At 36.0% G+C, this 12,758-nt stretch overlaps 1 protein-coding gene across 3 annotated transcripts; it reads left to right on the forward strand.

Annotated features, from left to right (window-relative positions):
- The first annotated feature begins 39 nt into the window (after positions 1–39).
- On the forward strand, positions 40–12,120 carry LOC113068076 (MORC family CW-type zinc finger protein 3-like). 3 transcript variants are annotated; one of them, XM_026240785.1, is made up of 18 exons: positions 138–415; positions 1,003–1,075; positions 1,155–1,287; positions 1,773–1,997; positions 3,210–3,347; positions 4,056–4,170; positions 4,359–4,487; positions 4,576–4,695; positions 4,779–4,876; positions 4,970–5,077; positions 7,574–7,696; positions 7,992–8,066; positions 8,157–8,199; positions 8,331–8,406; positions 9,362–9,431; positions 9,524–10,049; positions 11,477–11,710; positions 12,035–12,120. In XM_026240785.1, exons 1-18 carry the CDS (start codon positions 380–382, stop codon positions 12,041–12,043), a joined length of 2,331 nt encoding a protein of 776 aa, XP_026096570.1. In that variant the 5' UTR covers positions 138–379; the 3' UTR covers positions 12,044–12,120. The 3 variants fall into 3 exon arrangements, with proteins under 3 accessions (XP_026096640.1, XP_026096570.1, XP_026096483.1); XM_026240855.1 differs by lacking the exon at positions 138–415 and adding an exon at positions 40–110 and having other exon boundaries at positions 11,477–12,120; XM_026240698.1 differs by having other exon boundaries at positions 11,477–12,120.
- The last annotated feature ends 638 nt before the right edge of the window (positions 12,121–12,758 follow it).

Below are 12,758 nucleotides of genomic sequence, written 5' to 3' on the forward strand. Positions count from 1 at the left end.
CTTCTTCTTGAAATGCATGTGATGAATATGTCTGCAGAGTTTGGAAGAAACACTGGTTTGGAAGAGGCCACTGAATATCCGTCATCCTCGCTATGTCTGACGTACAGCATGTAAGTTAGTATTTAAAGCCCCTGCTTAAACAAAAGCCAGATTTCAAAGATGAAAATAAAGAGGTCTCAGGTTACACATTTGTACCAGCATTTATTGCTCAGAACAATATGTGAGGAACTCCTTTAGAAGTCTCAGCGGGTGCATAGCTGGAGTGTGAGAGCAGGGTGTGCGCTATATCTGGACACAGACGGCAAAAGCTCTTCAGTAAGAGCTCACAAAAGCTTCTCTGCAGCTTTCTTCAATATCTAACATAGATCTTCCAGCAAAAATGGCAACTAGAAAAAGTGGCATTCCTCTGAGCACAGTAAGTAACGTGCATTTATCAGTTTTGTTGTAGTTTATGATGTTCTCCTGTGTTTTTCTATTACTTCTTGGATTACATTTTTTTGTTTTAAGAATGCAATAGTTTTGAGAATGTATTTTTTTATACATTTGTTGTATTTTATTTTTGTTTTGCTTTTTTTTTTTAATCCTAATTTTGATATTTTATCGTTATATAATGTTTGTTATTTTATTGTTAATGTTTTTTTTTTAAATCATTATTAAATCATATTCTGCCTCAAAATGAAATTCTATGACAATATATAAATCATTTAAAAATATATACAAATAGTTACACACTGAAAACAATTTGTGTCGAAATGGTTTTGACTCTAAAAATTAATGGCAAGTAACACCTTGAATTATACATGACATTTTGAAGTAGAAAGTAAAACGTACAATAACCTTTATAAAAAAAAAATATTTCACTTCGAAAAATCAGTGTAGTAATTGCAAGATGCATGCTAAATAATTAGCAAAATGTGAAAAAAAAAACCATGCTGGTTTTAAATGAAATCTTTTAACATTTCATGCTTATTTTCCAATCAGCATCTTATTTTTTTCATGTAGATTAGTCCAAAATTTCTTCATGCTAATTCCACAAGTCACACCTGGCCCTTCAGTGCTATAGCTGAGCTGATCGGTGAGTTCTCTAAATCACACGTATGTCAACTTAACATTAGCTTTTCCAGTTAGTTTGTGAACTGTGAATTGTGTTGCAGATAATTCGTATGACCCAGATGTTCGTGCTAAACAGATCTGGATAGACTGGACACGCATCAGAGGACTAGACTGCCTCTCTTTCATGGACAATGGGGAGGGATTGACCAGAGCCAGACTACATAAGATGCTCAGGTACAAAGCACTACAGCCTGTCCATTTACTTAAGCTAATTTATTATTCATTTTAAGTGGAGCAAGTACAAAGTGTTTAAAATGGACTTGTAATTACTGGTTGCTATAACTGCAAGAGAATTAAGAACTCTTATTCAGTTAATTCAAGGGATTCATAGTGGTCTTATGTCATTAGCACTAAAAGCCTATAAGATTAAACCAACACTGAGGTGCTGGGGCCCACAGCCAGAATAATTAAGGACACCTAATTGGCTTCTTGTAATCACTATAAATATCATGCTGTGAATGAATTTCATTAGTGTCCTTTTGAGCAGGTTAAGTCATCTCTTAATGAAAGGTTGCATTTATGTGATCAAAATGTTGTTTAAAATAATGGTTTCCATTTTCATATATTTTGCTGAAAAGTATTAGTAAAAAAAACGTACTGACCTCAAACAACAGTAGTGTATGTAATTCATGTTAACAAATGTTTCTGATGTTTTTAAGCTTTGGTTTCAGTGAGAAGAAAGCAATGAAATTTCACATTCCAGTTGGTGTGTATGGCAATGGGTTTAAATCAGGGTCCATGCGTCTGGGAAAAGATGCCATTGTTTTCACCAAGACCAGAGACACCATGAGTGTGGGACTCCTGTCCCAGTCTTACCTCGAGGCCATAGGAGCACAGCGAGTTTTGGTGCCCATGATCACATTCAGACGCGATGGACATAACCAGTAATCTTCTACAGATTTCTTTTCAATTTTATTAAAGGGATCGTTCACCCAAAAATTTAAATTCGGTCATTAATTAATCACCCTCAAATTGTTCAGAAACCGAAAGACTTTCGTTCATCTTCAGAACACAAATGAAGATATTTTGGATGAATTCCGACAGCTTATCTCGTAGTTTCATACCTTTCGGGGCCTTGAACGGGGTAGTTCTTTTGCTCTTTGAATGCTCTCGGATTTCATCAAAAATATCTTCAATTGTGTTCTGAAGATGAACGAAAGTCTTACAGGTTTGGAACGACATTAAAGGGTTAGTTCACCCAAATAGCAAAATTATGTCATTAATAACTTACCCTCACGTTGTTCCAAACCCGTGAGACCTCTTCGGAACACAGTTTAAGATATTTTAGATTTAGTCCGAGAGCTCTCAGTCCCTCCATTGAAGCTGTGTGTACGGTATACTGTCCATGTCCAGAAAGGTAAGAAAAACTGTTTGAGTACATGAATTACTTACGGGATATTGGTTTGTTTGAACTCACAGGGAGTGTCAGCCACATTAAAAAAGTTAACAGCTTAAGTCATTTGTGGATTAATGTGTATTGGAGACGCAAACCGTTTAAAATGATTCAGTTCGATTTGGTGAACTGGTTCAAAAAGATCCGGTTACATCGAATGATTCGTTCGTGAACCTGATATCACAAATTGCTTTGATTTGAACTCTCTCTTACAACAGACACAGAAGAGAAGACAATGCTGAATAAAGTTATAGTTTTTGCTATTTTTGGACCAAAATGTATTTTCGATGCTTCAAAAAATTCTGACTGACCCTCTGATGTCACATGGACTACTTTGATGATGTTTTTCTTACCTTTCTGGACATGGACAGTAGACCGAACACACAGTTTCAATGGAGAGACTGAGAGCTCTCGGACTAAATCTAAAATATCTTAACCGTGTTCCAAAGATAAACAGAGGTCTCATGGGTTTGGAACAACATGAGGGTAAGTTATTAATGACATAATTTTGCTATTTGGGTGAACTACCCCTTTAATGACAGAGTAATTAATTACATCATTTTCTTTTTTTGGGTGAACTATCTCTTTAAAGCTTGTGCAAAGATCCCAACTGACTGTTTTAATTCATATTTTAATTGCATTTATGCATTTGCATTTTTAAAGCTTTGAGTGAAACTGAATTCTTGACCTTTGATCTCACTAGTGTAGAGGATGGAGGCAGTCTGAGAGCGATCCTCTCACACTCGCTCTTCAACTCAGAGAAAGAGCTGTTTGCAGAGCTCCGCGCCATCAGCGCCGCCGGACACACAGGAACACGCATCATCATCTGGAACCTTCGCATGTGAGCTCTGCTGCATACACGCACAAATGGATGGATTAAATGACTGATGGCTGGGGAGAATAATTCTGTCTGGAAACTTCAGAAAACTTTCTTATGAATCACAAGAACAGTACAACTGTTTTCAACATTCAAAATAAGACAAATCAGCATATCAGAATGATTTTTGATGGAACACATGACCCTGAAAACACAGGAGTAAATTACATTATATATTAAAATAGAAAATAGTTACTTTTAACGGTAATAATATTTCAATATCAGAGTTTTTTTACTATATTTGTGACCAGATAAATGCAACCTTGTTATGAAAGCTATAAAAGTCTGTTTCCACCACAGAATAAAAAAAATTAAAATAATAACTGACTATGTGTTTCTGATATTTATGACGTTTTTCCTGCAAAAGTGTATATCTCACAATTCGTACTTTGCTTCTTCCAATTTGGAGGGAAGAAAAACAAATCAGAATTGTGAGAAATAAACTCAGTATTGCAAGATATTATCTCACAATTGCAAGTTTATAACTGCATAGATGTACACTGACAATTCTGAGAAGAAAAGTCTGAATTGTGAGATATAAAGTCACAAATACCTTTTTAATTTTTAAACTCTATTGTTTTCCCCATGGCTGAAAAGGAGTAGAGCATGAGAGACTTTTTTCAATAACATTTAAAAAGTCTTACCGACCCCAAAATGTGTGTTTTTTTTTAGGACCTCAAATGGAGAGACTGAATTAGACTTTGACACAGATAAATATGACATTCTGGTCAGGGCGAACACCAGTGACAAGAGCAACATGACCCCTGAAAGTGAATACTCCTTACGGGTGAGCAGAGCACATCTCGCAAGAATATGGCATGCTTTTATACTTACTAGAAGGAAATATACATAATCATGTCTATGTTCTATTGAAAAGAGACAAATATGTCCAATGGAGGAGATGGGATAAAAAAAATAAGAATGTTTGGTGATGGGTTAGGAGGAATATTGATTCTTCATGTTTTTGTAATGTAGGCATACTGTAGCATCTTATACCTGAAGCCTCGTATGCAAATCATTATTCGAGGACAAAGAGTGAAAAGTCAGCTGATATCCAAAAGTCTGGCTCTTATTGCGCAGGACAACTACAGACCCTCATTCCTCGTATCCTTAGAAAATATTATGTTTTTTTGGAGTGCACACACACATATAACATTATTATTGTTTCAGCATTTCTTAACTCGGGGCTCAGAACAAACGTGTGCGCATCACTTTCGGATACAACACCCAAAGCAAAGAGCATTATGGGATTATGATGTACCATAAGAACAGGCTAATAAAGCCATATGTGAAAGTGGGCTGCCAATGTAAGGTAACCAGAAACGATTGCATGTTTCTTCTGCTTCCTTTGCCCATAAATTCAATACTAAAAGCCATGGATTATGTTTATAACAGGCCGAAAGAAAAGGTGTGGGTGTTATTGGTGTTATAGAGTGCAATTTCCTTCAGCCCACTCACAACAAACAAGACTTTGATGACACCGATAAATACAGGTGCGCTCAACAAACGCTGTTTATCACTCTACTGGTATTTACCCCAAATGATCCCCTTGGGTTACTTTGATGGAAAGGCACTATTTTGTACAGGAAGATCATGCACAACCTCGGCATAAAGCTGGAGGAGTATTGGAATGAAATCCGCTACAAACGAAAGAAAGAGGACCCGAAGTGCACAGTAGCAATAGAGGATGTGTTGTGAGTACTGCCGTCTGTCAATAACTTGTCATTAATCCAAAAAATCTAATGGTTTTAAGGACATTTCTAGATATTTTTTAAGGAATTGTTCTCCCCCCATGACTGACTTTCTTCCATGGAACACAAAAACAGTGATGTTCCTCTTAACTAAAACTATTAAAAATCATTTAAAGTACTTGAAATAAAGCTGAATTAAAAGAAAATATAGATATTAGATGAAATATTATATTTTTCATTTAAATACAAATAAAACACTTAAATAAAAATAATTTTTTATGTTTTAAAAAAGTTAAAAAAAAAAGTTTTAAAAAAGAGAAATATATCAGAATGATTAAACTAGAATTAAAATGAAAACTGAGAAAAATAAAAAGATATATTATATATGATTTATATTCAACTGTAATACTAAAATAACACTGCACAAAAGGAGACACTAAGAATTGTCCCTCTTAAGGTGGCAAAAAAATAAACAAAAATAAAATTGACCATATGCTTTGAATTTCATATCTTTTAAAGTTGCACAATGACCTTTGGCAGGAGTACAGGCCAAAATTTTATTGTGAATCCCAGCATAGATCTTTTTTGGTTATTCATCAACTGAACTGTGATTTGTGATTTTGTGATTTTTGAAAGGATCATTCAGAGCAGTTTTGTAAACCACTGATTAAAAATGTTAGTCTGTTTCCCAGCCTAAGAATACAAGTTTTGATAGTACCCAAGGCATATGGATTAAATTAATGATACTTCTATGGTGCTTTTGTGTGCTTTCTGAAGCTTGCACACTCTGTCAGCATCCACTATGAAACCATATTCTCCAAAGTTTCTCCTTTTGTTTTTCTTGGATGACAAAATGTCTTGGATTAAATATATGCAGATTCTGGTCATATAATTAGATTATCATTCAAAAGTTGATTTATTTCACTAATTGCATTCAAAAAGTGAAACTTGTATATTATATTCATTCATTACACACAGACCGATATATTTCCAATGTTTATTTCTCTTAATTTTGATAATTGTAACTGACAAATAAGGAAAATCCCAAATTTAGTATCTCAGAAATTTTTTATATTACTTAAGAGTAATACAAAGAATGGATTTTTAGAAATCTTGGCAAACTAAAAAGCATAAAAATGGAAAGTATGAGCATGTACAGCACTCAATACTTAGTTGCGGCTCTTTTTCCCTAAATTACTGCAGTAATGCATCGAGCGTGGCATGGAGTCGATCAGTCTGTGGCACTGCTCAGGTGTTATGAGAGACCAGGTTGCTCTGATAGTGGCCTTCAGCTCTTCTGCATTCTTGGGTCTGGCATATCACATCTTCCTCTTCACAATACCTCATAAATTTTCTATAGGGTTAAGGTCAGGCGAGTTTGCTGGCCAATTAAGAACAGGGATACCATGGTCCTTAAACCGGTACTGGTAGCTTTAGCGCTGTGTGCCAAAACCTGTTGGAAAATGAAATCTGCATCTCCATAAAGTTGGTCAGCAGCAGGTAGCATGAAGTGCTCTAAAACTTCCTGGTATACGGCTGTGTTGACCTTGGACCTCAGAAAACACAGTGGACCAACACCAGCAGATGACATGGCACCCCAAACCATCACTGACTGTGGAAACTTTACACTGGACCTCAAGCAACTTGGATTGTGTGCCTCTTCTCTCTTCCTCCAGACTCTGGGACCCTGATTTCCAAAGGAAATGCTAAATTTACTTTCATCAGAGAACATAACTTTGGACCACTCAGCAGCAGTCCAGTCCTTTTTGAAGCGAGACGCTTCTGACGCTGTCTGTTGTTCAAGAGTGGCTTGACACAAGGAATGTGACAGCTGAAACCCATGTCTTGCATACGTCTGTGTGTAGTGGTTCTTGAAGCACTGACTCCAGCTGCAGTCCACTCTTTGTGAATCTCCCCCACATTTTTGAATGGGTTTTGTTTCACAATCCTCTCCAGGGTGCGGTTATCCCTATTGATTGTACACTTTTTTTTTATACCACATCTTTTCCTTCCCTTGGTCTCTCTATTAATGTACTTGGACACAGAGCTCTGTGAACAGCTAGCCTCTTTTGCAATGATCTTGTGTGTCTTGCCCTCCTTGTGCAAGGTGTCAATCATCATCTTTTGGACAACTGTCTGGTGTCTTCAAAATTGAACCTTTTCACAATATTCTAATTTTCTGAGATATTGAATTTGAGATTTTCCTTAGTTGTCAGTTATAATCATCAAAATTAAAATAAATAAACATTTGAAATATATCAGTCTGTGTGTAATGAATGAATATGATATACACATTTCACTTTTTGAATGGAACTAATTAAATAAATCAACTTTTTGATGATATTCTAATTATATGACCAGCACCTGTGTGTGTGTGTGTGTGTGTGTGTGTGTGTGTGTGTGTGTGTGTCTAGGGTGAGTAAATGATGAAACAATTTAACTTTTAGGTGAAATATCTCTTTAATATTTCATAATCTTACCTATGTCTTCTTCCGAAAGGAAAGTTCCAGATCAAGTCTGGGTTCAGTGTGACAGCTGCCTGAAGTGGAGGAGGCTTCCAGATGCCATCACTGAGCTGCCAGATAAATGGTTCTGCGGCATGAACTATGACCCACAGTTCAGGTGACGACAACAAAATAGTTATGCCATGATATCATGAGTAAAAAGGGAAGGGTTTGAATGGGCCTGGGATATCTGAGAAGATACATTAGGGTTAAAGGAACCCAAAGGAAGCCAAATATTTGAGTTCAACAGATGGGAAGGAATAACTGCCATTACTTCTAGGTCAATGAATTCAGTATTTTCTGTTGAGCCCCACATGATTATAATTTTTGTTTAGTGATGCCTACCTCCTTGCTGGGTTTCTCAACATGCTTATTGTTCATTTTATTGTCACCTTACTCTGAGCTCCACACAGGAGCTGCTTGGTGGAGGAAGAACTAGAGGATGAGGAGGAAGATCAAAAGTCATACCCTAAACCCTTTAAACGCCAGTAAGTTACATTGTCAATATTACTGATTGTTTCTTGACATTAAGAATAAAAGAAGCATTATAAGATTCAGCACATTCTCTATATATTCAGGCGGAGAAATACTAAGAGTCTGCTCGAGGAGAACATTCCAGAAGTAAGAACATTTATAACTTACTCTACTAGAGAACCAAGGAGCCAATGCTAATGAATCAACTTCTAGATTGATGCCAATGTAAATGGATTATTCATCAAAATCAATATCAGAATCTTGTGTTCTCCTTTCAGATCACACAAACTCAAGACGAACCAGCGTTGACAACCATTCAGGCACCCAGACATCCAGCAACCTCTGTAATATCTGGTAAAGTTGCAACGCCACGTAAAAGCCATACTAAAATAGCTTTGACCCACTTTATCTTGTGGATTTAGAGGTTCTGGTAGATGTGGCTTTTGTTTCTGTTAATGAAATGCCTCCGAGACTTTGAAACTTTGGCTTTTCATGCAATGTTTAGTTGTCTGTCGTTTTTTTCTTAAAAAAAAAAAATGTAATAAATTTGAGCATGTGATTTTTTAGCTGTATGTGAAAAATAAATTGTATTTACTTAAATTAAATATAGAAAAACTTAAATAACTTTAATTCAACTATGTACAGTACCAATCAAAAATTTGGGGTCAGTAAGATTTCTTTTTTTTTTTAATGATTTTCAAGGATGTCTGTTGTATTAACAAAGACATATTATTGTCTTTTTGTTTTTTTAGGATGCTATGATGAAGTTCAAAACAACAGCATTTATTTCAAATAGAAGTCTTTTGTCACCTTTGATCAATTGAATGTGTTTTTATTAAATTAAATTATTACATTAAAAAGATAATATTAATCATTCTTCTGACCACAAATGTTTGATTGGTAGTGTAACATGTTAGTTTTAAGCATTTATTTAATTGTTCTTTCCATAAGCTCACACTTAACTTGCCTTAATTCAAGCCTTAAAGGTATAGTCCACCCAAAAAAGTAAAATCTTTCATCATTTACTTATCCACGTCATTTCAAACCTGTATGACTTTCCTCCCTCTACAAAATAAATTTTTTTGAAGAACGTTTCAACTGTTTTTGTCCCTAAAATATAAGTCAACAATATTAAACCCTGTTGCCTTTCATTTTATTAACAAATAACACAACACAGAGACATTTTTCAAAATATATTATTTTGTGTTCCTCAGAGGAACTAATACATGTGGCATGATGTTGAGTTATGACCGAATTTTAATTTTTGAGTGAACCATCTCTTATTATCAAATATTCCTTTCATGTTTAGGACCGTCTTTAGCTGAGAGGTCTCCATTGCCCCTTATTAACCTGACCGCTGTCTCCAACTCTCTAAGAAGGTAGGAATAATATAGTTTATACATATTTCTATAGTAAAAATGTTTCATAAATCATTTATAAAGGTTTATTTGTTTATGTTTTATTTTTCCAGAGTAAAACAAAAGTTTTCTGCCATAGAAACGCAGATGGAGGTGACGCCATCCTTTCCTGTCCCCTCTCTCACCCCGCCACAAGAACTCTTCTTTCAGACACACTGGCCTGCTTTGAATGAGGAGAGAAAGACTCTCACTCAATCCGACACACTCGCGAGCAAAGCTGCGTGCGGTATGATGGAAGGAATTGAGTCGCATCAGGGGCTCGCAGCTGCAGAAGAGACCTGTGAAAGAGATGCATCATCTGGGACAGGGAGGGAATACTGCTCAGCTGCGGCACGGATAATTGAATTGCCCCTGAAAAATGAGAAGAAATGGGTGGTGCATCATGAAGGTCATGATGATGATGAAGAGGAGGAGGAAGAAGAGGAATGTAACTTGGCAGAGGCGCAACAGTGGCAGGATGAGCTAATGGAGCTGATGCACGAGACAGCGGAGGAGAGAGATGCGTGCCGCCAGGAACTGGAGGTGCTTCAAGAGCACAGCGCCGCCCTGGAGGACGAAAGGAACCAGCTCATCTGCAGGGTAGGAGGAGAGCTGATGGATTTGAGCTGTGGGATGGTTGTTAGTAAGACATTTCTTGTCACTACCCACAGTTATTATTATAAGTTATGGTACACTTTACACTAAAGTCATTATATATTTATATATAATTTATTTCAAATATATATATAAAACTGTTCTTTCTGGTCCTCGAATCTGTTTGGCTGATAAGAGTGTGATATTATTAATTTGAGCTTTATTTCAATTAACAGTGTTTGAATCATTTTAATTCTAGTTTTCATAAGTAATAACAACCCTGGTAAATACTGAAATTAACATTTACTAAGATTTGAAGTGCTACTCTTTGTTAGCTCATGTTAACTAATGTAGTCAATGAATGCTATCAAATGAAAACTAATTGTAAAAATGTTATCATCTATCAAGTAAGTAACTTTTTTACAAAAAGGTTGTAAATGGGTTAAAAAGATTTATAGGTTTCAGTACTATTTATATACTCATTATTTATGAATGTTTTGAATTTGCTTTTATGTTTACATTTTTTGTCATTTTGTATATGTGATTTTGCCATTTTAATTTAAATTATTCTATTCAGATTATTATTATAATTATATTGAACTTATTTTGTTTCAGTAAGTTGCCAAGGCAGCCAGATTTTCATACAAAATTAAAGGGGTGGTTGATCAGCTTTTTTCAGAAGTATGGTTGCGTTTATGAGTAACGTGTTCATGCTTTGTTTTAAAAAAAGCCCATTATTTTCACATATTTTACCTTTATTCTACACCGCTGCTTCCATTCTCGTCAAAACCGTCTGTTGAGTTCCCGGTTCTATGAAGCCCCTCCCTCAGAAATATGCAGTGGGCTCTGATTGGTTAGCAGGCTCAGTGTGTTTGTGTTTGTCACTCCAAATGTTCCTGGGGGCGGGGTTTATGTAAACATTAGGGTTAGTGATGTCACAAACCCAGGCAGAAGCTCATTGTGGTCCTCTTTCACTCTCAGCTGTTTTTTGTAGTCCTTAAACAGCGATTCCTTTAAAAGAAAATGTCTCCCTTTGCGTAGAACTTTGACTGTCGTAAATTGCAGATGTTGTTTATGCTCTAACAGCAACATTACACACTAACTTAAGTTAAAAAAAAATTATATAAACTTTAATATTTTATTTCTGCTTTATTTCAGTTGAAGAAAACTACTTTTAGTAGCTTTCATTTGAGGTATTATTAATAACAACATGGCTATGTTGAGTGACTATGTTGAGTTTAAGCTATTAAGCTACCACCAAACAACTCCTTAGCAACTGCATAGGAGCACCCTAGCAACCACCCACAACAGCCCAGCATTATGGCAGTGACTTTTGCACAAATCAGCACCACTCTCATACTGTCTTCTGCAACTGTAAAAGTTTTCAAAAAGTTCTACTTAAAAGATTAGAATTGTGTCTGTGCTGTGTCTAGCTGGAGAGTGCAGAAGAGGAGAAGAGCAAGCTTTCTGCCCAGTGTGATCAGCTGAGGACTCAACTGGCAGAGCTCAGGGAACGGAGCCAGAGAGGAAAGGAAGAGAAAGACGACAGCTGCAAACTGAGGACGCTGCGTCTGAACCTGAGCCGTCTGCTGGTGTCTTTCATTCCCTCTCTTCGTCTTGAGCATGTGGACTACAGCAGTGATGTCCTAGATACCATCCTCATCCAGGTTCTAGAACACATCACTTAGAAAGCGGTCTCTGATTTACAAAGATAGGACTGACGGAAAAAGGAAATTACTAAACATTTGTATAGAATCTCAGAAAATTGCTTTTATTGTTATCACCGGGTGAAATTATTGCAATTTCTAATATACTTTGTCATATATTTCCTTTCAGTCAAAAGACTGCTTGTTTGCTTTTTCTAGCATTAGCTGGGCTAACTAATGTGAATGTTAAGGAGTTGTTCAGTGTGATTTGAGCTAAAGAAACCAAATGTATCACAAAATTGTGACTTTGACATACAGATTTGGATATTCTGTCTCTCCCCATAGAAGCTGTGATTGCATGCCTAGAAAACAGCAGAACCAAGATTACCACAAAGTGAACCGACCTGCTCCAATAAAGACTTAATATGCTAACATTCAGGTACTAAATGTGAATTTATCATAGATTTAATGATGTTCTTTACCACTTTGACCTCCTGTATATATGCTTCCTTGTTCCTTAAACACAAATCCGTTATCCTTCTCTTATTTTTGACCTCAACGCATTTCCATCTACCACTTACGGTCACTCTCACTACTAATCAAATCTCCTTTAAAAGACATCGTCCGATAGATACAAAATAAATGTTCACTCTGAACTCAGCAGAGACCTATCGACTTGTCTCCATTTGCACTGAAAATTAAACCTATAAATGTGACCTAATCAATAAAAGGCCTATTTTATTTTTACCATCACCGTCAGTTCTTCCGCCAGCGATGAATAAATGAATACCCCACGCATTAAAGGTCATAAGTTAATGACCTTTCTCAGTTTAATTTGCCAGTGCCATACAGAATGACCAGCACTATTCATTTGTAAACTTGTGGTCAGTAATATTTATTTATCAGGGTTTCCACAAAAAAATTAAGTTGCGCAACTGTTTCAATAATCTTAATCATAGGAAATGTTTCTTGAGGACCAAATCAGCATATTAGATTATGTTTAAAGGAAACTGAATGTGACACTGAAGACTGGAGGAATGACTGTTGAAAAATTCAGTTTTGCCATAAC

This window comes from Carassius auratus, chromosome 1, assembly GCF_003368295.1.
Source record: "Carassius auratus strain Wakin chromosome 1, ASM336829v1, whole genome shotgun sequence".
Lineage (NCBI taxonomy): Eukaryota > Metazoa > Chordata > Actinopteri > Cypriniformes > Cyprinidae > Carassius > Carassius auratus.

What these genes read in the sequence shown, in the direction of transcription:
- LOC113068076 (XM_026240698.1), top strand. Translation starts at nt 380, where the DNA reads ATGGCAACTAGAAAAAGTGGCATTCCTCTGAGCACA. An exon ending in ACTACAGACCCTCATTCCTC is followed by an intron (nt 4,488 to 4,575) that starts GTATCCTTAGAA and finishes CTCGGGGCTCAG; the next exon opens with AACAAACGTGTGCGCATCAC. An exon ending in CCTAAACCCTTTAAACGCCA is followed by an intron (nt 8,067 to 8,156) that starts GTAAGTTACATT and finishes CTATATATTCAG; the next exon opens with GCGGAGAAATACTAAGAGTC.